Consider the following 26,294-nt stretch of genomic DNA (forward strand, 5'->3'; position numbering starts at 1 on the left):
CTTGTGTTTTTCTTTTATTAATTTGCCTAAGTTAATTTAGTGAATTGTAATTAGGAACAGTAGGAATTAGTTAATGTCATTGCTTCCAGACAATTAATTTATTTTTGTAAAAACTTAAAAAAAAATATATGCGAACAGACAATGAATAGTTCTATATGATAAATAAATGATGTAACCAATTGAACATAACTAATAGCAGTTAGTAACAGTTTCAGAACCCTGTTCTTAAAAGAGGGATAGAACACAATGTAAAGGGGTTCGACTGTCAGAGAAATAAAAAAAGAGAAAAGGGTAGTAGTTTACTGTGCATATATTCACCTCTTCAGTGTCCCTAATACTGTGTATATGATTTGTTGAAATTACGTTTGTGGAGATTTTGGGTAAAACCCTTACAGGTCACAACGCCATTGGAGCGATAACAACAAGCAGAGGAGGAGCGTGACCGCGCAGATTGCAGGCGGAATTTAAACAAACAAACAGGCTTGAAATCAATTGTGTAAACAAAGTCACGAAAACTGGAGTTAACGAAACCAGCCAACCAATTAAATTCTACAGTCACCAGGTATGTGAATAAATAGCCACACAGTTTCATAACTGAATCAATATAAACGCAAGATAGCATTCTATTTCTTTATGCATATACATTCTGTTCGAAGCGAAAAGAAGGAAACCACTCCATAAAAAATATGACTCATGCTTAAGACAAGCGGGAACCAGACCCAGTAACCCTTGTCCATTACAGCAACCAAACAACAGTGACAACCTACAGAGGAACCGAGCACCGAAGGTGACTCGAAAACCAAAAACCCACTGACCCTACAGTCATAGCATGAAGCCGAACAGAAGCAACTAACAGACAGAGAATGACACTACCCGTGCTCAGTGGGAGGAGTCAAGTGTCCATGCACTGAAACCCTCGGGCGACCATACCTGCAACGACAAACAAAAAGAACGAAGTGAATGCTGGTAATATCAAAGGAGGAGGACTTCAAAACTGAACAGAGTAATTAAAACAAAAATATAGTTGGTTTGCTTACCTGACGAAGGCAAGCCGCAACTGCCATAACTCCACCAGGTTGGCCCTGCTCACAAGGAGCCGAAACGTTAGGTGACTGAATAAAAAGAAACAGACATTGCTAGCATAGAACAAGTGAACTTACCCTGAGAGAGTGGCGGAGGAACTGAAGGAGCTCGTCACCATAGTTCTGTCAAACCCATGGAGAAGTCGAACTTGGAACCAGAGAACCCTGTGGAGAAGTCGAACTTGGAACTAGAGAACCCTACCAGAATTGACATATCCAGCAAACGTCTGTAACGACCAAGAAAAGCACAAGTACCGGAACTGTAGAACAAGTAAGAAGGAGTGCAGAGGCATAACAATTGGTTATCAGCTCACAACAACAGTCGACGCTTGAAATGGAACCAAGAAGGAGTTGAATCTTACCAGGCTTATGTAACCCTTGCCAGACCAGTGAAAGAGACTGCCAAGACCAAGCGAAGCAGGGAAATGCAACCACAAAACCCACATTGAAGCCGCAAAGAACCGCCGAGAGCACACAACATACAGGACCAGGAGAAATGATGGAATGAATAGTCTAGGCGCGAGATTGTGAACACCTATACCAAGGCGGGCTCGGGGAATCCCAAGGAGGGATAGTTGTCAAGCAAACAAAGACCATCGTACTAATCACCAGACCCATCATTTAATTCAACATCGTTTACAATCGTCTGTATAGGTAAAGGAAATCCCCATTTAATTATTACTTTCCTACACACCCATTGTGGAATACATTGGCGGCGAATCACGTGGGTTGGCCCCATCATTTTGTATGTCCAGAATCCTAACCCAAAATCTCATATTCACAAATGTTGTTTGATTTCTCAAGTTTGCATATAGTTGATTACATTTTCCTGCATACATCTTGGTTTAGGTCGTTAACTAAAAAAAGCATCACCTGACATTGGTCATGGGAATTCGTCTTCTTAGTATGTTGTGTAAATGAATTTACTTTAAGCCATTCATAATTTGAAAGATTTGGGCTTTATGATTTCTCGTCATTTTCATGATTGATTGTCATCAGTTTCTGTTTTCAGTTACATTTTCCAATGTTCCATATTGCATTTTACACTGGTAAAATTTCCAGTAAGAAAAAAATGCTGGTTATTATTAGCATAAATAAAAAACCAGTAGCGTATGTGCCAGAGCACCCAGATGTAAGTTCAAAGTTGTGTACATCATGCAAGCAATATGGTGAATAATAATTTGATCAGTTAAAATTTTAACATCGTTTTTCCTTTATGACATTGGAAAATGTTATATCCATGACCTTCAATGATGTTACCAACTAAGAGAAATAAGGCAACCAGCTGGTCTTCATCTTTCAGATATTTTATTTATTTACTTTATTTATTTCTAATATATTACAATCCTTAGTTTGGAGATTAGTAATCTGAAAGCTCGGAAAAGCATTCAGTGCTGGATAGATTTTGATTATGTAGAGAATAGGCTTAATGTAAGTGTTGTACCTGGGGTTTAATTATTTTAGCAAAAGTGGGGTTGTTACACAAATTAGCAAAATTGGGGCTGTTACACAAAAATACCTGGAAGGTGTCCGGTTGCACGAAGAAATTAATAGCTTCAAAACCATTTGATAGTACAAGATTGGTAACAGAGACTTGGTTATCATCAATATTATTATCTTCATATTAGTGACACTGACAGATACTACAAATTAGCAAAACTGGGGCTGTTACACAAAAATACCTGGAAGGTGTCCGGTTGCAAGAAGAAATTTATAGCTTCAAAACCATTTGATAGTACAAGAGTGGTAACAGAGACTTGGTTATCATCAATATTATTATCTTCATATTAGTGACACTAACAGATACTATTCTTCATCCATCAGGGATATTGCAAACCACCCTTTTCTAGAAAATGGTTTCATTAAAATTCTTACCACAAAACTTATTGACTTGTAAGTTTGTATTGCACCATAGTTTCTAATCTTAGGTTTCTGATCATGTTATGATTGTTGTGATACCTTTAGCACCTGTGTGTATTCTGAGTAGGGAAAGCTTGGGGATGTGGACTATTTTTGATGGTGCGTGAGGGCCTTTGAACTTGAAATGTACGCCTTATATTTTCAATAATAGAGATATTTTCAATAATAGATAGGTTTAAGACATTTTCTTTTTATAGGAAAAGAAAAAATTTCCTTTAAAAGAAGAATATGATATTAATTAATGGATTAGAGTGTTACTTTTGAAGGAAAAATGTTCAACAACCAAGGAATTCTCCATTGTTTTTTGTATGATCGTGGTAATTCATCTTCTTAGTATGTTGTGTAGATGAATTTACTTTAAGCCATTCATAATTTGAAAGATTTGGGCTTTATGATTTCTCATCATTTTCATGATTGTTATCAGTTTTTGCTTTCAGTTACATTTTCCAATGTTCCATATTGCATTTTACACTCGTAAAATAAATGTTCCATCGTCACCAAGTAATTCTTACATTTCTTTTGTTCTTAAAGTGAAGCCACAAACATGGATAGACAAATGCAACACCCTGTAAATTTGAATTATTTTTTTTTCCGTAAGAAAAAACGCTGGTTATTATTAAGTATAAATAAAAAACCAGTATCGTATGTGCCAGAGCACCCAGGTGTAAATTCGAAGTTGCATACGTCATTCAGTGACTAATTTGATAGTTGCTTAACATCTTGATTTAGGTGGTTAATCAAAGGGCCACTAAAAATTCATTTAATGTTGTATGTCCAGAATCCTAACCCAAAACCTCATATTCATAAATGTTGTTTGATTTCACAAGTTTGCAAATAGTTGATTACATTTTCTTGCATTCCCTTGAAGGTGATTTCTGATCGTCACTATGATTTTTAAAAACTTTCAAATGTTATTTCTGGTCTTTCACCTGACATTGGTCATGGGAATTCATATTCTTAGTATGTTGGGTAAATGAACCAGCTGGTGGTCTTCATCTTTCAGATATTTTATTTATTTCTAGTTATATTACAGTCCTCAGTTTGGAGATTAGTAATCTGAAAGCTCAGAAAAGCATTCAGTGCTGGATAGATGTTGATGGTGCAGAGAATAGGCTTGATGTAAGTGTTGTACCTGGGGTTTAATTATTTTAGCAAAAATGAGGCTGTTACACAAATTAGCAAAATTGGGGTTGTTACACAAAAATACCTGGAAGGTGTCCGGTTGCAAGAAGAAATTAATAGCTTCAAAACCAATTGATAGTACAAGATTGGTAACAGGGACTTGGTTAGCATCAATATTATTATCTTCATATCAGTGACACTCACAGATACTATTCTTCATCCATCAGGTATATTGCAAACCACCCTTTTCCAAAAAATGATTTCATTAAAATTCTTACCTGGAAACTTATTGACTTGTACACCTTAGTTTCTAATCTTAGGTTTCTGATCATGTTATGATTGTTGTGATATCTTCTGCACCTGTGTGTATTCTGAGTAGGCAGAGTCCCCAGGTTGGGGTTGTGGACTATTTTTTATGGTGCGTGAGGGCCTTTGAACTTGAAATGTACCCCTTATATTTTCAATAATAAAGAGGTTTAAGACATTTTCTCTTTATAGGAACAGAAAAAAATTCCTTTAAAAGAAGAATATGATATTAATTAATGGATTAGAGTGTTACTTTTGAAGAAAAAATGTTCAACAACCAAGGAATTCTCCATTGTTTTTTGTACGATCATGGTAATTCATCTTCTTAGTATGTTGTGTAAATGAATTTACTTTAAGCCATTCATAATTTGAAAGATTTGGGCTTTATGATTTCTCGTCATTTTCATGATTGTTATCCGTTTCTGCTTTCAATTACATTTTCCAATGTTCCATATTGCATTTTACACTCGTAAAACAAATGCTCCATTGTCACCAAGTAATTGTTACATTTTTCCTTTGTTCTTAAAGTGAAGCCACAAACCTGGATAGATGAATGCAACACGCTGTAAAGTTGAAATTTTTTTCAGTAAGAAAAAAACGTTGGTTATTATTAAGTACAAATAAAAAACCAATATCATATGTGCCAGAGCACCCAGGTGTAAATTCGAAGTTGCATACATCATTCAGTGACTAATTTGATAGTTGCTTAACATCTTGATTTAGGTGGTTAATCAAAGGGGCACTAAAAATTCATTTAATGTTGTATGTCCAGAATCCTAACCCAAAACCTCATATTCATAAATGATGTTTGATTTCCCAAGTTTGCAAATAGTTGATTACATTTTCTTGCATTCCCCTGAAGGTGATGTCTGATTGTCACTATGATTTTTAAAAACTTTCAAATGTTCTTTCTGGTCTTTCACCTGACATTGGTCATGGGAATTCATATTCTTAGTATGTTGGGTAAATGAATTTACTTTAAGCCATTCATAATTTAAAAGATTTAGGCTTTATGGTTTCTCATCATTTTCATGATTGTTATCAGTTTTTGTTTTCAGTTACATTTTCCAATGTTCCAAATTTCATTTTACACTAGTAAAAAAAATTCTCCATTCTCACCAAGTAATTGTTACATTGTTCCTTTGTTCTTAAAGTGAAGCCATAAACATGGATAAACAAATGCAACACCCTGTAAATTCGAAGGCTTTTTTAGTAAGAGAAAACACTAGTTATTATTAAGTATAAATTAAAAACCAATACATTATGTTCAAAATGAAGCATCGTAACCAGTCCATCTGTATGCATATTTTTTTAATTTCTAATCCAAAATCATTATTTCTTCTCTCAAGTGCTTTGATGCAGGTGTACATTTGGCAGTGAAGATAAATTACCAAATTTCAAGTTGCATGTACACGCTCTCCAAATTGAGAGTAAATGAGTATATAAGAACACATGGCAATTGGTGAACAAATTGTTGCCATGAAGATAAGATCAAATATCCATTTTATAACTGTAATGAATTTTCATGATTGTTATCAGTTTTTGCTTTCAGTTACATTTTCCAATGTTCCATATTGCATTTAAAACTCAAAATAAATGTTCCATTGTCACCAAGTAATCGTTACATTTCTTTTGTTCTTAAAGTGAAGCCACAAACATGGATAGACAAATGCAACACCCTGTAAATTTGAATTTTTTTTTCCGTAAGAAAAAAACACTGGTTATTATTAAGTATAAATAAAAAACCAGTATAGTATGTGCCAGAGCACCCAGGTGTAAATTCGAAGTTGCATACATCATTCAGTGACTAATTTGATAGATGCTTAACATCTTGATTTAGGTGGTTAATCAAAGGGGCACTAAAAATTCATTTAATGTTGTATGTCCAGAATCCTAACCCAAAACTCATATTCATAAATGTTGTTTGATTTCACAAGTTTGCAAATAGTTGATTACATTTTCTTGCATTCCCCTGAAGGTGATTTCTGATCGTCACTATGATTTTTAAAAACTTTCAAATGTACTTTCTGGTCTTTCAGCTGACATTGGTCATGAGAATTCATATTCTTAGTATGTTGGGTAAATGAAGCAGTTGGTGGTCTTCATCTTTCAGATATTTTATTATTTACTTTATTTATTTCTAGTTATATTACAGTCCTTAGTTTGGAGATTAGTAATCTGAAAGCTCAGAAAAGCATTCAATGCTGGATAGATTTTGATGGTGCAGAGAATAGGCTTAATGTAAGTGTTGTACCTGGGGTTTAATTATTTTAGCAAAACTGAGGCTGTTACACAAATTAGCAAATTTGGGGTTGTTACACAAAAATACTTGGAAGGTGTTCAGTTGCAAGAAGAAATTAATAGCTTCAAAATTAATTGATAGTACAAGATTGGTAACAGGGACTTGGTTATCATCAATATTATTATCTTCATATTAGTGACACTGACAGATACTATTCTTCATCCATCAAGTATATCGCAAACCACCCTTTTCCAGAATTTGATTTCATTAAAATTCTTACCCCAAAACTTATTGACTTGTAAATTTGTATCACACCTTAGTTTCTAATCTTAGGTTTCTGATCATGTTATGATTGTTGTGATATCTTCTGCACCTTTGTGTATTCTGAGTAGGTAGAGTCCCCATCTTGGGGATGTGGACTATTTTTGATGGTGCGTGAGGGCCTTTGAACTTGAAATGTACGCCTTATATTTTCAATAATAAAGAGGTTTAACACATTTTCTCTTTATAGGAAGAGAAAAAAATTCCTTTAAAAGAAGAATGTGATATTAATTAATGGATTAGAGTGTTACTTTTGAAGAAAAAATGTTCAACAACCAAGGAAATCTCCATTGTTTTTTTTATGCTCATGGTAATTCATCTTCTTAGAATGTTGTGTAAATGAATATACTTTAATCCATTCATAATTTGAAAGATTTGGGCTTTATGATTTTTTGTCATTTTCATGATTGTTATCTGTTTCTGCTTTCAATTACATTTTCCAATGTTCCATATTGCATTTTACACTCGTAAAATAAATGCTCCATTGTCACCAAGTAATTGTTACATTTTTCCTTTATTCTTAAAGTGAAGCCACAAACATGGATAGATGAATGCAACACCCTGTAAATTTGATTTTTTTTCAATAAGAAAAAAACGTTGGTTAATATTAAGTATAAATAAAAAACCAATAGCGTATGTGCCAGAGCACCCAGGGGTAAATTCGAAGTTGCATACATCATTCTGTGACTAATTTGATAGTTGCTTAACATCTTGATTTAGGTGGTTAATCAAAGGGGCACTAAAAATTCATTTAATGTTGTATGTCCAGAATCCTAACCCAAAACCTCATATTCATAAATGTTGTTTGATTTCACAAGTTTTCAAATAGTTGATTACATTTTCTTGCATTCCCCTGAAGGTGATTTCTAATGGTCACTATAATTTTTAAAAACTTTCAAACTTTCTTTATGGTCTTTCACCTGACATTGGTCATGGGAATTCATATTCTTAGTATGTTGGGTAAATGAATTTACTTTAAGCCATTCATAATTTAAACGATTTGGGCTTTATGATTTCTCGTCATTTTCATGATTGCTATCAGTTTTTATTTTCAGTTACATTTTCCAATGTTCCATATTTCATTTTACACTGGTAAAATAAATGCTCCATTTTCACCAAGTAATTGTTACATTTTCCCTTTATTCTTAAAGTGAAGCCATAAAAATGCATAAACAAATGCAACACCTTGTAAATTCGAAAGCTTTTTTGTTTTTTTTTTGTTTTTTTTTTTTCAGTAAAACGCTAGTTATTATTAAGTATAAATAAAAAACCAATACATTATGTTCAAAATGAAGCATCATAACCAGTCCATGTGTATGTATCTTTTTTTAATTACTAATCCAAATTCATTATTTCTTCTCTCAAGTGCTTTGATGCACGTGTACATTTGGCAATGAAGATAAATTACCAAATTTCAAGTTGCATGTACACACTCTCCAAATTGAGAGAAAATAAGTATATAAGAACACATGGCAATTGGTGAACAAATTGTTGCCATGAAGATAAGATCAAATAGCCATTTTATAACTGTAATGAATATCGCTGATTACATTTGAATAAGTTGGAACTGAATGTTGTAGTGGAAAAATTAACTAGAATGTGAAACTTGAAAATCTCCAGTTTGGGAAATGGTTGCTAGCGCCACTATAAGAAGAAGATTTCACATGGAATGATTTTTCTAAGAAGGAAATGGAGACTCGGAAGGTTTGGGGCTGCAAAAGTGGAAGGGAATACCTCCTTCATTAATATGTTCATTGTAAAACTAAGATTTCACATGGAATGATTTTTCTAAGAAGGAAATGGAGACTCAGAAGGTTTGGGGCTGCAAAAGTGGAAGGGAATACGTCCTCCATTAATATGTTCATTGTAAAACTAATTTTCCTTTGAATGATCAGGAGCAACTGTGTTATCACCGTTGGCCATATGATATATGCTCCTTTTCAGCTATTATCTTGTGATATATTTTGTATTGTACTGTCATTTTTAGTATATGTTGGGTGTTGATGACGCATCATTTGTGCTGTAAGAGCCAACATTTTGGTAAGTAGAGGAATTTCCTTCTGTTAGGGTATTGATTTGAGCATTCAATATATTTGTATCATTTATCAAAGTAAGTATTTTTTGCTCTATCTATGTTAGATAGATGTGTCTACTAAATGGTTTAGTCAATGAGTTCATTGAGTTGAGCTTTCAATATATTGATTTGAGCGTTTTATCCTTTATAAGTATTTTTTTTGTTGTATTTGTGTTCTTCAATTTATGCCTTACGGCGTTTTCTTTGCAACATCTGGTGCAAATGCTAGTTATAACAAATAGCCATTATTTTGATTTTGTCTAATATAAGGGATATTAGACAAATTAAGTACCCAACAAATTTTCCCTCTTTCGGGAGCTAGGTTTCATGCCCTGAGGTCAGTCAAATTGTAGGACACTTAAACCTGGCCCACTGCCCAACTTTTACCAAAAATTTGACTGGATCTTCCTCCCTCATACGAGCTTATATTTGAGTGTCATTCACACCGTTGGAATCAAGGCAACAAGCACTTCGATCTGTTGTTGTTTTGGGAGCAATTTGGTCCCTCAAGGGGTGGGGCTTCCTCAGATGATTTGTGATTAGTAACATCCATTTGAAAGAATTTGGGTTCCTTACATCTATGCCCGGGGCAATATTTTTCATCACAGTAGTAGTAGAAACCTTGTTTTCTTCTTTCAGCAATTTCTGCTGGAAACACCTTTTGAACCTTAAGCATTTGGGTAGAGCCCTAAGCCTTGGTGGGGCGTCCCTTGGCTATGAAAAGTGGATGAGGATACTAGGTAGCTACAACACGTTCCACTTCAACAGCCTTGTCTCAAGCATCAATCCATGTAGGTGGGTGGTGCATTCGGACATGTGCTTGGATGGCTTCTTTGAGGCCACTTATAAAACATTCCAAGTAGAATTCATCTCCTAGACCATCTGTGTGGAAGGCCAATGTCTCAAAGGCTACAATGTATTCTTTTGTTATGCATGTCTATCGAAGCTTAGTAAGACGACCCAAAAAATTAGATTCTTTGTCAAAGCAGATACAAAGAAATTTTGAGAACACCTACCAAGTTATGTTCTCAGGATAGCATTTTTTATGCCACTGCCACCGTTGTCATCTCTCTTGGTCCAAGTAAAGGGCTCCCACACGTAGTTTAGTTTGATCATCTCGCATATCATTCAGAATGAAATATTTTTCCATTTATGCTACCCATACTATCAGATTAGAGCCATCAAATTTATACATGTCCAGCTTGGGTGGCCGAGGGTGGGAATGTTGGTGATTTCCATGGAAGTGAATATGATGGCTAGATTCTCCTTCCAGGTATTCATCACTACCATGTGCTTCTGGATGCAACCCCAACGTGCTTGGTTTGAATTGGTCCATGAATTTCTGCATCTGGTCCATTAGGCCTTGGAATTTATCTAACTTTTGTTCAAGGCGCCCGATCTTCTTGTTGGCCATGACTTGAGCTTCGGTTTCTAACATACACAAATCTTGGTCGCTTGTCGTCAATTTGAAAAAATTTGGGACCGCCCAAAAATTGAAGGTAACAAGTGAATGGTACCACTGTGATCAACTCGTCATCCTAATTCTTATGGGCTAAGTCTCAATTTTTTTTAATGGAGTTTCACTCCCCACTTATCAATACTGCAGTGGCCAAATTCTTGAAAAATTGATCGTGCCCAATGTCTTGTGATAATCGCCCTAGGCTATAGGAGCCACAAGCCTCACTACGTAAATGGTCTGATCTTCCTGTGAAACCCCCAACTTTTGAATGTGAGTTGTACTATAGCGGCGACCAAACCCCAACTACTAGATCTAAATGGTACTATGGCGGTAGACCCTCAAATGGTGGATCTCATTGTTGCGGCCACAACAGAACCCCAACTGCTAGATCTGATCTTCCAAATAAGTTAATGGGCAATCTTCAGAGAATCGAGGGAACTATGGTCTCAATGGAGTGTCAGGTGCTACAAATTGTAATATACATAAGGGTCCAACAATAGTACTCAGCCCAATCTTTCAGGGAACTAACTAAGGAGGATCAACCGTACCCTAAGTTGTACTTCCTGACTACCCTATCGTACACACGAGTAATCTCCCCGAGTGTTGTTCTCGGTGTACTATAGCAACAAGACAGTCGACGGTTTATCTAAGGCGAGGTTTCAGGTGAGCCTAAGGGGTTTCTGATATACCTAGAGGGTACGTGGAGGACAGTCTATGCGCGGTTCTATCTAATGTGCTACTACTCGAAGGGGTACCCACAAGGGTTACAAGGGAGTCCAACAAGCGTGACCACCTCTTGTATTTCCTGCATGTGTGCCTCCCCAAATCCACAGGTTTATGCATTCAATGACAAATCTGTGGTTTAAAGACATCGAAACACGTCTCTAGCCTAAAAACATTTATGCCTAAAATGGAGGTACCACCAGCCCTAGAAAGTGTTTTGATACCACTTGTTATGCTCTCAACCTACGAAAAATTCCATAATACCAAATATGCGAAGAAATGCAACGCAGAACACAGAACAAAATGAGAAAAACAGCAAGTATTTTATTATTCAGAGATGAAAGCAATGTTCACTTGCCTCTTCGAGGGGGAAACCTCCAACAGAGCAAAGCTCAATTACAAAGTAAGACTCGATATTCCTCAATGGGGAGTCTCTATCCTTTATATAGGATTCATACATACAATACCATGGGTCATTACCATGGTTCTCTCAATACCATCTATCTAATACCATGGCCCATTTGCAACTAACTGTGGTCCCTTTCTTAAATGCGAGTCAAGCACTTACAATTATTAATACGGGCTTTATTAACTCTTTAACTAACTATAACTATGACTTGGCCCTATTACATAAATAAAGGGATTAGGGTTGGACACTAACAAATTTTCCCTAAAAGATAGGAAAATCCCTTATTTCCTTCTGCAAATCCCAAGAGAGAAATAACATTGCTTGACCCTCTAACCATTACACAAAAACTAGTATCCAATAATGATTACGATTGTGCCTTCCTTCAATTGCATGACCTATTAGGGCTAAATTTAGCAGTTGTTATTGTTAACTAAGAGTAAGTTGAGTTAACAGAAAGTCAAACTACTCAACTAAACTCATATTTATCTCTATTCTAGAACTAGAGATCAATTAACTAATAGACACTAGATTTAACTCCACTAGATAACTAATTTTAGTCAACAATTAGTCTACAACTCATTGCATGCCATCTAACTCTAATTAACTCACTATAGCTCAGTGATAGGCCACATCACAGAGGTTAGCTAAAATCTAACTCAAGCAACTATGGAATTGAATTGGAATTGGCATTTCTGATTAAGACACAAGTCAAATAAGTCATCCCTTGCTACATTTTCAACAAGAAATAAAAATATATGATGAAGTATTGAAGACTGATACCTAGAATTTAGAAAAATAAAACAAATTGTTTGATAATGTTAAAGACCCTTTTACATAGTGCTCACAAAAGGCCTTGTAATTTTAGGGATATAATGACCTTAAAAAAGAATAGAAGAAGATAAAATTATAATTATAATTTTAAAAAAATAGATATGCACAAGAAGAATCTATTTTTTACAATTTTACTAGTTTGTGTAATGGAATTACATTATTTATGGTACTCAAAGTTAGCACTAACCTCCCCCGGATGCGGGTGCTCAGAAGGAATAATGCAGTGGCGGCTGAACAGAATGGCATGTGGCTAAACCACATGGCCCTCCGTAATTTGGCACACTGGTCTAAACATGATATTAATAACAGCCATAAATGGCAATTAAGGGGACTTCGTCTCCAACCTGCTTGCAACCACCCACCTCGGCTCCACGCAAAAATGAATACCCGCGATACTCTTACCACTGCACATGTCCATCATCTTCTACCTCTGCAATGTCATTGCCCTCAAGCTGCTGCTGCACCCACCTCTCGCACTACCACTAGTAGTCACTGCTATCTCCTTTGCTATATTGAATTAGGCCCAAGAATTCACTTCTCCCAGAGCCTGGCCTACCATTACATCTTCCACTCGGCGCCAGTCCCTCCTCAGAGCCATCCATTAATTTCACTAAGCCTCTGCATTACCCTGAGCCCAATTGGAAGAAATTCACAAATTTCTGGAGCCAACATGATGAAAACTTATCATCGTATGCGCATTCGATGGGGCGGAAGCAGAGGAAGCCTCGCTTTTCCCCCACCTTCCCCAGTCTCAGAGTCCACCTCCTCTCTGGCCCAACAAATTATAGGGTACTACCCAAACACCCGCAGTGGCAGAGGCAGAGGCTGCTCTCAACCTCACAGCCACCATTTGATGCCCCCTGCCTCGCCTCCCAACGGAAGTCCCTCCAATCCTGCTTCACTCCCTAGTGGTACTCCCTCAAATCCTCATACGCATCTCCACTTTGCCCAATTCACCTTTCGTTCTTCCATGAACAGGCCCCTCATCACTACCACTATCTCCATTAGCTTTCATGAGACGAAGTACGCAATCGAGGGACAGACCGTTGCAGGTGGTGGCCAAACTAGCATAATTAAGGAGCAAGCCAATGATGGAGGTGGCCACAACAAAGCACCTTTGGACATGGCTCACACGAGCACCCACGAATTAAGGATGTGGCAAATTGAGAAGGAAAAGGGATAAATAGGGAAGGAGATGGAAGCGGACCAGAAGGCAGAAGAAGAGGTGGAACCTTACAGCTGTTTCATTGAGGAAGGCGCAGCAACCTGACGACACAGAGGCTCTCCACCGTGCAGATGTCAACATGGAGGAGTACAGGTGCTTCATTGTGGAGGAACACCCATCGCCTCCGTCTCACTCCTAGTTAGCCCACGTGTTCGCCACTTGGTCCGCCACACAGCCTACCACGTGTCTGCTTTTTCTCATGTTTTTACTGGAATTGTGCTTTCTAGCTTAGTTAATGGGGGTTCAGGAAGAACTGATAGTTTTAGGATCCTTGGATGGTTTTTTGTTTAATTTTGAAAAAATGATAAACAATTATGAGTAATTGTTGGTTTCCCCTGCATGGGTAGCAAGTTATTTTGCACTCTATTTTTAATTTGGACTTGTTTCCCATTTTGGGCAGTTCGGACTCTATTTCTGCTATCTTTTGCCAACTATCAGGCATGGCTATGCACATGCTACGGCGTCATTGTACAATATTTTTTCAGTAATAGAATTAACCTAACTTAGAAAAAAAGAGTTAGCACTAACCTAAGCATATGCATTAAATTTTGCATGAAAACAACATACAACCATTGGGAAAACCCAAAAATTCTCATACTCATACACAATTTCATTTTGTAGATAAAAATCATATATTCAAAAGGCTAATTATGTTTTCCTACATTTCATATTTTTACACCATATTCAAATTCATTGTTGAAGTATCTCAAATCATATCTCTAAATTAGATTGTTATTTTTTCACATTTTCATTACTAGTAACAAGGCATGAGATATGATGATCTTGCACCAACCCATAAACTAAATATGTGTTTGTTTACCCAAGTTATTTCCTTATGTGTTTTGCATATACTTTAATAAGAAAAAAAAAATCAAGTAATTCTCTAATATTAAAATCACCATTTAATATTCAAAAAATTAAATAGCTAAGTCAACAAAAAAAATGTACCATTATTATCACAATAACAGTAATAGATTAATAATAATATAATTCTCTTATATTAAAATTAGAGATTTAATGCTTACTAGCCCTAGAATAAACGATGATGGTGTGCATTGTTAAGTCATTCCTTAATGTAAAGGTCACTTTGTGGATTGGTGTAGCAAAGGCTGAATAAGATGTATAATTTGTATAATTTTACAAGCTTATTGATCGTGATTTCTCAAACTACAAAAAAAATTAAACAACTAATAAAAAAATAACTATTTAAAATTACTACAAAAAAATTAAACAACTAATAAAAAATAACTATTTAAAATTCAAATAATAACTAAATTCAACAAAAATATAAAATATAAAATATAAAAATAATAATAATAATAATAATAATAATAAAATTTAATATGCTTCTCATTTATTTATTTATTTATTTATTTATTTATTTATTTATTTATTTATTTACTTCTCGCTAAGCATTCATAACCATTGAAAATAATCATAATCTCCCTATAACTTCAACCAACCTTTGGGAATTAGGGAATTAAGATGAACCATATCTTGGTTGTCGTGTTCTCTACTCCTAGGCTGTCGGTAGCCCGACTCCTTTGTGAATATCTGGAAAAACCTTAACAAAAATTATTATAAAGGTACAAGCATCGAAGAGATCTGAATTACGAAAAGCAAATTAGTGCTTCGGATCCTCCGATATTTTGAAACCCTAAAAAAGGACTCCAACTTGGCAGCTGCCACGCATTTTCATTAAGGAAGCTCCGATATTTTGAAACCCTAAAAAAGGACTCCAACTTGGCAGCTGCCACGCATTTTCATTAAGGAAGCCGAAGGAAGGGTAGGCATTCTTGCCAAATGGCCAATAAACCTGGTATGCCGAAACCCTTATTGATCCAGGAGGCTGAAGATAATAAGCCAGATTCACAAATTGAACCAGACTTGGAAAATTCTGAGGAAGGTGTAAATATCGACAATGATGATCTATTCTATTCCGTTTGGACAGACATGCCCCTTGAATCGAGATATATTGAAAAATATTCAGAAGATACTGAGAAAGGCGAGACTGCAATTATTGCAAATTGTGCCGATGATGAGAATGGATTGCATTCTGATTGGGTAGACCTGAAAATTGTTGCCGGCGGAGAAACTCTGCTAACAATTTCTCTAGCAGTTGTTTACCTGGTGGATGGAGAGTGGAGTGTTGAAGTGGGCACAGGCGAATTTTCTATAGTTCGCCATATTGTTCAGGGACGCAGAGATTTAGCTATGGTCGCTAAAGTTGGAGATAATCTACGCTGGCCTATTTCCAAGGCTGTGCGTGCGTTTAAACTCGATAAGTTGCGCTATCTATTTTTGATTGTGAGTCCGCCAGAAGAGGAGATCTTCAAAGAGGTCGGGGATATTGTTATTGTGTCAGATGTTGCTCCCGCTGAGGAATTGAATTACGTGGTCTCGTTCAAGGGGAAACATGAATCCTCTTCACTGGCTCTGTTGGAAAAATTACTTCAGAAACATGCCCAATTCACTGATTCATCTGTTATGCACAAGGAATCTTCACGACGCAAAAGCTACAGTAGTAGGTTAGCTAAAGCAATAGCTGCTGGCACAGGACAGCTCGTGAATGGTCTGTATTTTTGTAGTGGGGCTTATTCTTCTCAGGTCCAAAAAGGTGGTAAACTCCTTAAGAATTGCATGGAGGAAAATGTGACGAAGGGTTCAGAGATAAATCCTCGATTGGTGAAAAACATTGCAAGGTAAAATAAATTTAATGGGGGTGTTTTGTTGATTTTATTTTTATAAATTGGCAGGTTTTCTTAGTTAGCTTCATTCCTTTATTATTAGGATTTGAACATTGGTTTATTAATGATTTGAACATTAAATCTTATGGTTTATACCATGTTTTATAATATCGTCATGGCCAATTAAATTATGTTTAGTGGATTCTCTACTCACTTAAATTTTGATTAAAGAATTCAATCTAATTTGATTATGGATTTTCGAATGTTTTAAAAATATGATAGATTCAGATTAAATACTTTGGAATATTTCAAAACCCTTATTGAAAAGAGTGAAAAATTCCAAGATGTTCAGAGTTTTTATCAGTGTTAGTGGAGTTTGTCTGATTCTGTCTGTGTATATGCATGGCTAGGGTTAAAAGGCTATCAAAGGCGACAGAGAATATTAGTGAGAGTGCGCTGAAGAGTATACATGATTTAACAACTGGTGTAGTTAGAATATCTGCAAACAACTCCAAGGCTGGACAAAAATTCTTCAAAACGTTACCCGGGGAGATGATTCTTGTTTCATGGGAGTCTTTCAGTACGTGAATACCTCTTTCATTTACGTGCAAAACATGTTTTCATCATCAAGTATTGTAATGATTTGGTTTGCGTTTGTAAATTGCAGACCAAATTATGGAGGCTGTGGAAGAGGCTGGGAAGGATGCTTTGATATCAACTTCTACGGTGGCAACAGACATTGTCAAACACAGGTGCGTGCAGACATCTGAAGAAATGATCGACATTGTTGAAACATTGTGATTTGAAGTAGATTTAAAATTACTTATGACTAGGGTTTTCATTATTTGGTGTGCTTTGAATGCAGGTTTGGAGACGAAGTAGGTGAGGTTGCTCGTGACACTTTTGCTGTTGCTGGACATACTATGGCAACTGCAAGGAATATAGCCAAACTTCGGAATGTCATCAATCCTGCTTCATTTGGCGTGAAAAGTCTCAGAAAAACCATAAAGAAAAGCTTGAAATGAACACTTTTTATTTGAGATCCATCTCAACGCTTTGGGTTGAGATTGATCAAAGAAGGCCTTACTTAAAATTCACATGGTTTGCTAAACTTCTGGGAGTCTTTCTGAGTGAAATCAATCTAAGATGAGAGGGATGATTTCTGATATGATGTATATTTCTCATTTTTGTATTAAATGCGTGATTTGGTTTTATCCCTCTACCGAAGCTATTACAACCTCACTGAAGTGCCCATAACCTCACTGAAGTGCCCATAAGAGGTAACTATCACCTTACAAGTAACTATCCCTAGGAAAAAGTTAAATAGGATTTAATTAGTAATGTGAAAGTTCACCCTCTCCTCTTATATTTTTTTCCATTCAAGTTGCCACGCCATGATATAGTAGCTGAAGTATCTACCCCGGAAAAAGTTAAATAGGATTTAATTAGTAATGTGAAAGTTCACCCTCTACTCTTATATTTTTTTTTTCCATTCAAGTTGCCATGCCAAGCTGATGAAATAGTTGTTTTCAGGGCTGCAATAGCTATGATTGGAAATATTTCCCCTCTTTCCTCACTTTGAATGAGACTTATTAAAATATTTTGAATAGTGAAATTTTGAATAGTGTCCTTATCTGTTTTATTTATTATTATGTGTTAAAAACCACTTCAACTAATTTATTATTATGTCTTAAAAACCACTTCAACTCGTTTTCCATATTATGCCCTTCTTTCTCAATTGTTTGTGGTGGTAGTTGGGTAAATTTTGTAATGGCATGGGTTTTTCTTTAATGGTTCACTACAAAATTTATTGTTGAGATGATAAAATTACGTAATCTAACAATAATTCTATTTTTTATTAGGAAAGACATAATTAAATTATCAATTTTGATTTTCATGTGTAATTAATTTTTAAAGATGATATCTATTATGTGTTTTTGAATGAGACTTATTAAAATATTTTGAATAGTGTGATTATCTGTTTTATTTATTATTTTGTGTTAAAACCCACTTCAACTAGTTTTAGATATTATCCCTTTCTTTCTCAATTGTGGTGGTAGTTGGGTAAATTTTGTAATAGCATGGGTTTTGCTTTAATGGTGTACTACAAAATTATTGTTGAGATGTTGATAAAATTAGGTAATCTAACAATAATTCTAATTCTTATTAGGAAAGATATAATTAAATTATCAATTTCTATTTTGATAATAAGAAAGATATAATTAAATTATCAATTTCCATTTTGATATGTAATTTTCCTAATAATTTAATTTTAATTTTCTTAAATACATTATTTTATTTTATAAATAGTATACATCTAACTAATTTTAATTTACATTATTCTTCTATTTAAATCAAAATATCCAAAATTACCATTGGACTAAGGTAAATTGATGTCATTTTCTCTTTTAGTTTATCTTGTTATAGTTTCATAAGATCCAACTCAAGCATTGATCACAATAATATATAAAAAAAGAATTCAAGTTCTTTCTTTTTAGAATGATGTAAAATTAGCTAGGAGCCATGAATATTCCTCTTCAAATCCTTGAGTTAATCCAAACATATCTTGTTGAGATTTTTTTTGTAATATTTCTTTGTTGCATTTTTTAGGCCATAAGGATTGTTTCTTTTAAACTTGTTTAATTTTATTTTCTTTGTTCCTATATAAGAGACCTTTTTTTAGAATGAATGTGCATTTCCTCAAACTATTCTTGAACTTTATTTTTCAAATCACTAAAAAGTGCACATGTATCTAGTGTTACAACAAATATATCCCTCTTGATACATTTAAATGAGTCTTGAGTAATATGACTTTTTTCCATGATTTCTAAACATTATAGAAATTAAGGTTTAAAATGGGCCTTCTAAGGAATATTATAAAATAACAGTGGAAATAATAAAATAAGATTACATTACATTATCTAATTTTAGAGAGAAAAAAGAAAAAAACTACATTTTTAATTTGTATTTTCAACTTATCTACCTAGGGTTTTACTCAAATTGCAAGCATTACCACTTGTTGGATGTGGAATTTAATTCATCATCCAATGATTACATACTTTTTATGGATCTTGGTGCATGAATAATAAGAAATACATGTAAAAGACTGTTGCAATCATCTTTTTTCATGTATTTCTCATTTTCCATATAGCATCGTCTATTGAAATTTTACAAGCTAAAAATAGGAATTGAAAAAGTAGTATTTTTATTTTTTTATTTTTTTAATATTTTTACTTTTTTACTCCAAAAATGGTGAATCATCCCATGGTTGACATCATTATCTCGAATCTTATTGGTTTATCTTTGAATTTTTCATTTATCTTAGCATTTTTCACATTACTATTGATCTCCTTTTATTTGAAGGGCAAGATTCAAAATCTTAGGGAATTTTTGTGATTCCCTCCATGTTTTTATAGAGTTGGTACTCCTATTTCATAGCCATATTTTAAAATAATTTACTCATAAATAAATAAAGTATTTAAAACTCCACACTTATGGGTGGACTAGGTGGTATGCTTCAAATATAATGAAAAAGATGGTAAAATCAAAATAGAAATAACTAACTCATTCCATCACTTCCCATCCATTTATAACATGAGAAAATTGTATTGGATGTAATTGATCAATGGTTGCCAAGTGGTAATTATTATCATTAACAATAGTAGCTAACCATATCTTAGTCTCATCTTCCAGGAGATCAGTGAAATAATTGAATTCATTGACCCATGATCTTCTTATTACACTAAGTTCTTCTTCTAATTAATAATTTGGTATTCGTAAGGAGAACTTCAATAATTGTCCCTTCAAGGTATTTAACAATTCTAATTACCTTAAATAAGGCATGACTTTTCATGTTTTTAATCTTTTTTGTAGTGTTGTCCTACAGTAGTGTCTTCTCCTCATTGATTTGAGATAGATAGTTTGAGTTAACTTGAATTCTATGATGAATATTATGATATACACCTTATTCTTTGAGGACATTAGACATTGATGATCCAATTAACATTTCATGTGACAATGACTTATATAGTTCTTTAATTCTAGGTGAACTATGTTGATGGTTATGCTAATAGTTAATATTGAATATTTTAATGTCACTTAGCACACATATATTGTGATGACTTATTTTATGATTAGAGGTCATTGAAAATTGTCTAAGTGTGTGAAAGGAGGTGGATGGTGAATCATCATGTAAGGGATGATGATTTTGGTTTTCTTATATACATTGATGAGTTGTTAGTAGGTGCAAGTTAAGTGTTTACCTAATGACTCACATATGGGTAATGGGGTTGTATGGAATTTATTGTATTTCTTGGTTAGGTAGGGGAAAATTTTCTTGGCTCCACTAGCTAACACTCCAATCATGGTTTGGGTTGGAAGGTTGGAAACCTTCACCTTGAAGTGGCATGATGTTGTGAGGGTTGGACCATAGATTCAATTAGTCACAAGTTTTCACTGAGGAGTGCACATCAAGGGAGACACCTTGATTCTTGTTCACCATTAATCCACAACAAAAGGAAACGTAGAGTTAAAAGTTGTCTCTATTTTCATGCATATGTTCCTCCTAATTAGTCATGTGATATTTGAAGGGAAAGTGTTGTAGCACCTTGGAACTTCAAGAAATTTCGTAAAGGGTACAACCAACTTACCACCCTTGGTATTGAGATACTTGAAGAGAAAGTGTTACAACACCCTTGTAACTTCATGATGAATTTCATGAAGGGAACAACCAACTTGACACCCTTACTATCCAAAATATTGAAAGGTAAATTTAAATCAAGTTACTAGACCAAAGAATTAAACTTAGGATTTATAATTACAAGTGAGTTGAGGATTCCTCTGTGGAGTTCAAATGAAGGTACGATGAATAAAAACATGGAGAAGTTGCAAAAGGGTTTTATGATCTCATGTTGCAACTAAGGAAACTAATCACATACTATGGCATGTAAAATTTGGTCATGCGATGCAGGTTACTTAGTTTTAGTTTGTTTATTCTTCCTATCTATATATGTGAAAGGAACTCACTTTTTTTTGTTTTATTGTGTTTATCCTACCTCTTGTTCCCTTTGTCAATGATCTTTCTTTCGGGATTCCTACAATGTCCCCCAATTTTTAGTAGACAATATTGGACAGATAACCTTATTATTGTTGCAAGTGGATTCCCTTTGGATAGGTCAATTGGATGATATGGATGCCAACCTATCACCATGCTTGATGTACGTAGAGGAATTTCTCAATTATGAGCCAAACAAAAATGACTCTCAAGGTATTTAGGCTTTGTTGTCAAACCTTAGTACCAAGCAAATGACCACTAAGGAGAATTACATATTGACATAGGACTCTCACATCGTGGAACTTTGGGGGGGGGGGGGGGGGGGGGGTTGGTGGGCGGGGGGAATAAACTAGATAGTGGATCCCCTTCCATCTGGCGTATCAATGATCCCTCCTCTTGTGGATTTAGTTCCAAGAATAAAAAAATCCATGGAAGGCTTGTCACAACAAATTTCTTACAAGAAAGGCTCTCATCCATCATACATGGAGTGGCACAAATGTTACTCCTCTTGCTCAAATTTTTCTACCTTCATCTTCCTAGCTACCAAGAAATGATCCTCTAGTTCCTTCTACACACATCACTTTGTATGATGGTTTCAATTTTAGTGAGGGATTCATCAAAGAGAGGTTTTATTGGTCTATCACACCTTGCTTGGTCCTCTATCTATTCACTACCTTGCAATTTTGTAAAAAATATTATCGTCTCTATAGAGGAAGTGAGCCATATTAGCAAGGGATTTGGAATAAAACCCCCTAAAGAGATGATTTTTTCAACTCCTAAAGAGGTTTCACCACATTAGCCTAGTTAGGTAGTCTCAAGCAAGCAAAAAAAGGATGGATGCATTAAGTTGGTTGAACAGGCTAGAGTTCGATTAGTTCTAGGGGAGGATGTTACAATGCACCAGGCAAAGGAATTTGCTTTCAAATATTTGGTTGGAAGACTGTGGGTAGATAAATTTGGATAACCCTTCCTAAATTGATGGGTCAAAGAAGATGTAAAGTTTCATGTAAAACACATCGATTGTTATTATTTTGGCATGGGGTTGTATACACCTGGTATTTCATTTTCAAGAAGATAAAAAATTGGTTTTACAAATGGTATGGAAGATTGACTTCTCCACATCCATCTTCAAATTCTGGAACCCTCTATTCAATGTGAAGGGTGAATGTATGGATCTAGTTCCCATTTGGGTATGAATGCATGATCTTTTAGCTCATCTATGGCACAAGCTTTTCTTGAGAGATGTAGGGGACTCCCTAGGAACTTACCTAGATCATGATAACTCATATATAGCATCAAGAGACAAATCTATGGTAAGGATTTTCATAAATATATACTTATGAGGTATTTTTACTAGGGAGATGGTAATAGGTTGGGTTGTAGAAATTTCACCTGTAGAACAAACCGATATATGCAATGTTCTAAAGCATAATACTTGTTCTACTTCTACAAAACATTAAGCAAAAGCATAATCGAATGAGCAACATCAAGTAGAAACATTGATAACTCATCAATAGAAATAATCACACATAACACAAGATATATCCAGGGGAAAGCACTAGCATAAAACCCCAACCATGTATTATCAATAAAGTGTAGATCCTCAACAACATACAAAAAGAATTAGCTCAATAGTTATCCTGCTCTCTTTGTAATCAGAAGATCCTGATGATCTTCAATCAAAAGATGAAAATCATGGACTACCTAGGCCTCATTATATAGGCCAAAAATTGGCCTAATCATACGTGCTGTCACCTCAGGTCCACCTACGTAGTCATAGAAGAAAATATATTTCTTCCTCATGCAAGGAATACTTACTAGAAATATCCTAGCATATAATAGTACACTATCCCTCATCTAATCTCAATTAGGTCTCTAACAAAACTAACATGCAAAAATTATCCATGAGTGAATCCTTAGTTATCTAAAATAATATTTGTCACATGCATGCAAGCATTAAAAAACTATATTTTATTATTTTAACAACTTGTTAAAATAATCTAACTGGACTTGAGCCCCACGGGGGTAGGCAAGTTGGTAATCACAATGCGGTGAAGTTCGTTAGAAAGGCGAGCTCCGTACTAAAGGTCATGAGTTCAAATCCCCCAGACTAGCCTGGAGCTATGGAGAGGGGTGAGCGCAATTTCCAGGGGTTATAGTGGTAGCAGTTAGAATCGACCCCATGTTACACGAGTTGTGAGGCTGCTCCAGTTACCGATTCCTATGTAATAAAAAATAAATAAATAAATAAATAAAATAAAATAAAAAATAAAAAATAAAAATCTAACTGGATTTGATTAGTAAGAACTAAGTCAACTAATTCTCTTATTATAGAACTCATACTTATTCCCTCAATCAGTGGGACAACTCATGTGCATGCTCACAAAGACTTCAAATTCAAATTTCCTTAACTAATTGACTCAACTGAATTAATTAATTAATATTTCCAATTGTTTAAGACCAAAATTAGATTTACTTCCTATAGATAGACTTGGGACTGCTATAAATAAGAAGGGACCCAAAAATGCTATTTTTAGAACTTTTTATTTATAGTAGTTTCACCTCTCACCCAATGTGGCCAATGACCTCACTGGCCAAACTGCTATTTCTAGAAATGTTATTTTTAGCAGGTCTATTTTTAGCACATTCCAAATTTGGCATTTCTTGTTGCACATTTTTCAACACTCCCTCTCAACAAGAAAGGCTTCCTCTCGAAACTGATCTTGTAACTTTGGAATGTTTTGCATGCAACACATCTACCCAATCCACTTGCTCCTATAACACTTGGAACAAAAACACTCCCAACTGACCGCTCTGTTGGACTAGGAACATACTTTGATGTTGAAGCTCTACCTGCTACTGACAAGGGCTCCCTCTCTGACATGTGCACTACTGCAACATCTCCATGCATCTTGCACCATTGAACACCTCTCTGTGCCACCTAGCACTGTGCAAAACACTTGTGCCTCTCACATTGTTGCAGCGTGCTAGCTATGCATTGTCCTGGGATTCCCTGCATTGTTGCTCTCTCTGCCACTCCATCCGCATTTGTCTCTACCCAATCAGTCAGTTCTTGCTACTCCACATCGAGGCTCCTATAGCAAGGTCTCATCCAAGAGGTTGGGTACCTCAAGGATCCTACCCCTCTTCCTTGGGACGATCACTCTATATCGCCCCACCTCCTACCTATAAGTATGGTTGCATGTGATCCCTCTGCCTACCTGTCTTGAAGTTTCTCCCTATTGGAGGTCTCTGCATGAGTAGAAGTCTTTACTCGATCTCCACTTAGCTTCCCTTGTTATGGCTGCTCCACAACCTCCTGAAGTTGTTGCACCAATTGTGGCTCCTCGACAATCATTTGAGACTTCTTCTAGCTCTACAAGTTGAGAGGTAATATACATTCCCTCTCAACCACCAAGTATCCATTAGTTGCCTTGCTGCTCAAGGTTTTGCATGCATCTTGAACCTCAAGAGCATATTGGTTCTTGACTTGTGAACTAATCTGCTTCACCTGTCTAGTGATGATGTGTCTAAGGAAAACATTTCCCTTACTAAAGACGACATCATAGTCTTTGTCTTCTAGCATTACGATTGACACCAAGTTCTCTTCAGTCCTGGTACATACTTGAGATCGGTCAAGGTAAGGCAAGATCCATGCTCCCTCTGAAAAATAATCGTGCCTACACCTAAGACACTATACTTCTCATCATTACCCATCGATATGAGTATCTGGAGATCTTCTCCTCCAAAGTACTAAACAAAATCTTATCACCGGTCATGTGGAAAGAAGCTCCATTGTCAAGAAACCAACCACTTCCCACCATGGATGAAACCATTCATGGGAAGAGTGTGAAATCCAACACAAACTATGAAGAAAGTACCTCACCTTCAGATCCTTCCCCGAATCCCTTCTTGGATTTCCTCTGTGGACAATTCGTAGCATAATGGCCCACCTCATGACAATGAAAGCATCACACTTTCGATTTGTCAACCTTCTTCCCATCATTGGAAGAATTGGATTCAGAAAGAGAAACCTTCTCCTTCCCCTTCTTCACCTTACCTGCTAAGGCACAATTCTCCTGATCATGCATGGATGAAGAACTATCTCTAGTGCTCCATCTGATATCCTCCTGCATCAAACCTGACCATAGTCATTCCCAATCTCGCAGTTTCTCCCTTACATTCATCGAGTCCTGGTAGCTATGCCAGCTCTTAGGACGGCTAAGGAGTGCTAGACTCACCATATCCTCATCTGATGTCATGACCCCTACACTTGCAAGCTCATCCCTGCATGTGATGAGCTTAGTCAGATACATAGAGATCGTCTCATCCCTTTCACACTTGATATTTCAAAGTTTGTCCTTCAATTCCAACTTCCTCTAATCACTACTATTCTGATATAAATCTTTCAATGTTTTCCACATTGCATGCGAATTCTCCTTCCCATGGAGGCTCGAGATAATGTGATCTTGCACTCCCTCCAAGAGAATTCTCCTAGCTCTAGCCACACACTTCCTCCATTCCACCTGCTCAATATTGTTAGTAGGCTTAGGGATTTCTTGATCAATGAAATCCTTAAGGCCATTATCTTCCAGAACTGCCTCCCAAATAATAAAATTTGAATTTCTCCCGCTAGTATATTGTTCTTGCTTGATCACCTGTGCTCTGATACCATGTAGAACTTTCGTAGATTTTTTCTACAAATCAATTAGCTCTGATACCATGTAGAAATTTCCCACCTGTAGATCAACATGGCAATGCAATGTACTAAAGCAAAACACTTGATCTACTTCTACAACCAATTTAGCAGAAGCTTAATCTAACATGAGAAACATTAATA

General features: G+C 35.6%; 1 protein-coding gene across 1 annotated transcript; it reads left to right on the forward strand.

Annotated features, from left to right (window-relative positions):
• The first annotated feature begins 15,517 nt into the window (after window positions 1-15,517).
• Window positions 15,518-17,426, forward strand: LOC149197285 (senescence/dehydration-associated protein At4g35985, chloroplastic-like). Its single transcript, XM_089408636.1, has 4 exons — window positions 15,518-16,416; window positions 16,812-16,981; window positions 17,069-17,153; window positions 17,267-17,426. The coding sequence occupies exons 1-4, from the start codon at window positions 15,518-15,520 to the stop codon at window positions 17,424-17,426; spliced, it is 1,314 nt and encodes a 437-aa protein (XP_089264762.1).
• The last annotated feature ends 8,868 nt before the right edge of the window (window positions 17,427-26,294 follow it).

Source organism: Pinus tabuliformis, chromosome 2_2, assembly GCF_031772625.1.
Source record: "Pinus tabuliformis cultivar Carrire ecotype Pingquan chromosome 2_2, CPIR1, whole genome shotgun sequence".
NCBI classification, from domain to species: Eukaryota; Viridiplantae; Streptophyta; class Pinopsida; order Pinales; family Pinaceae; genus Pinus; species Pinus tabuliformis.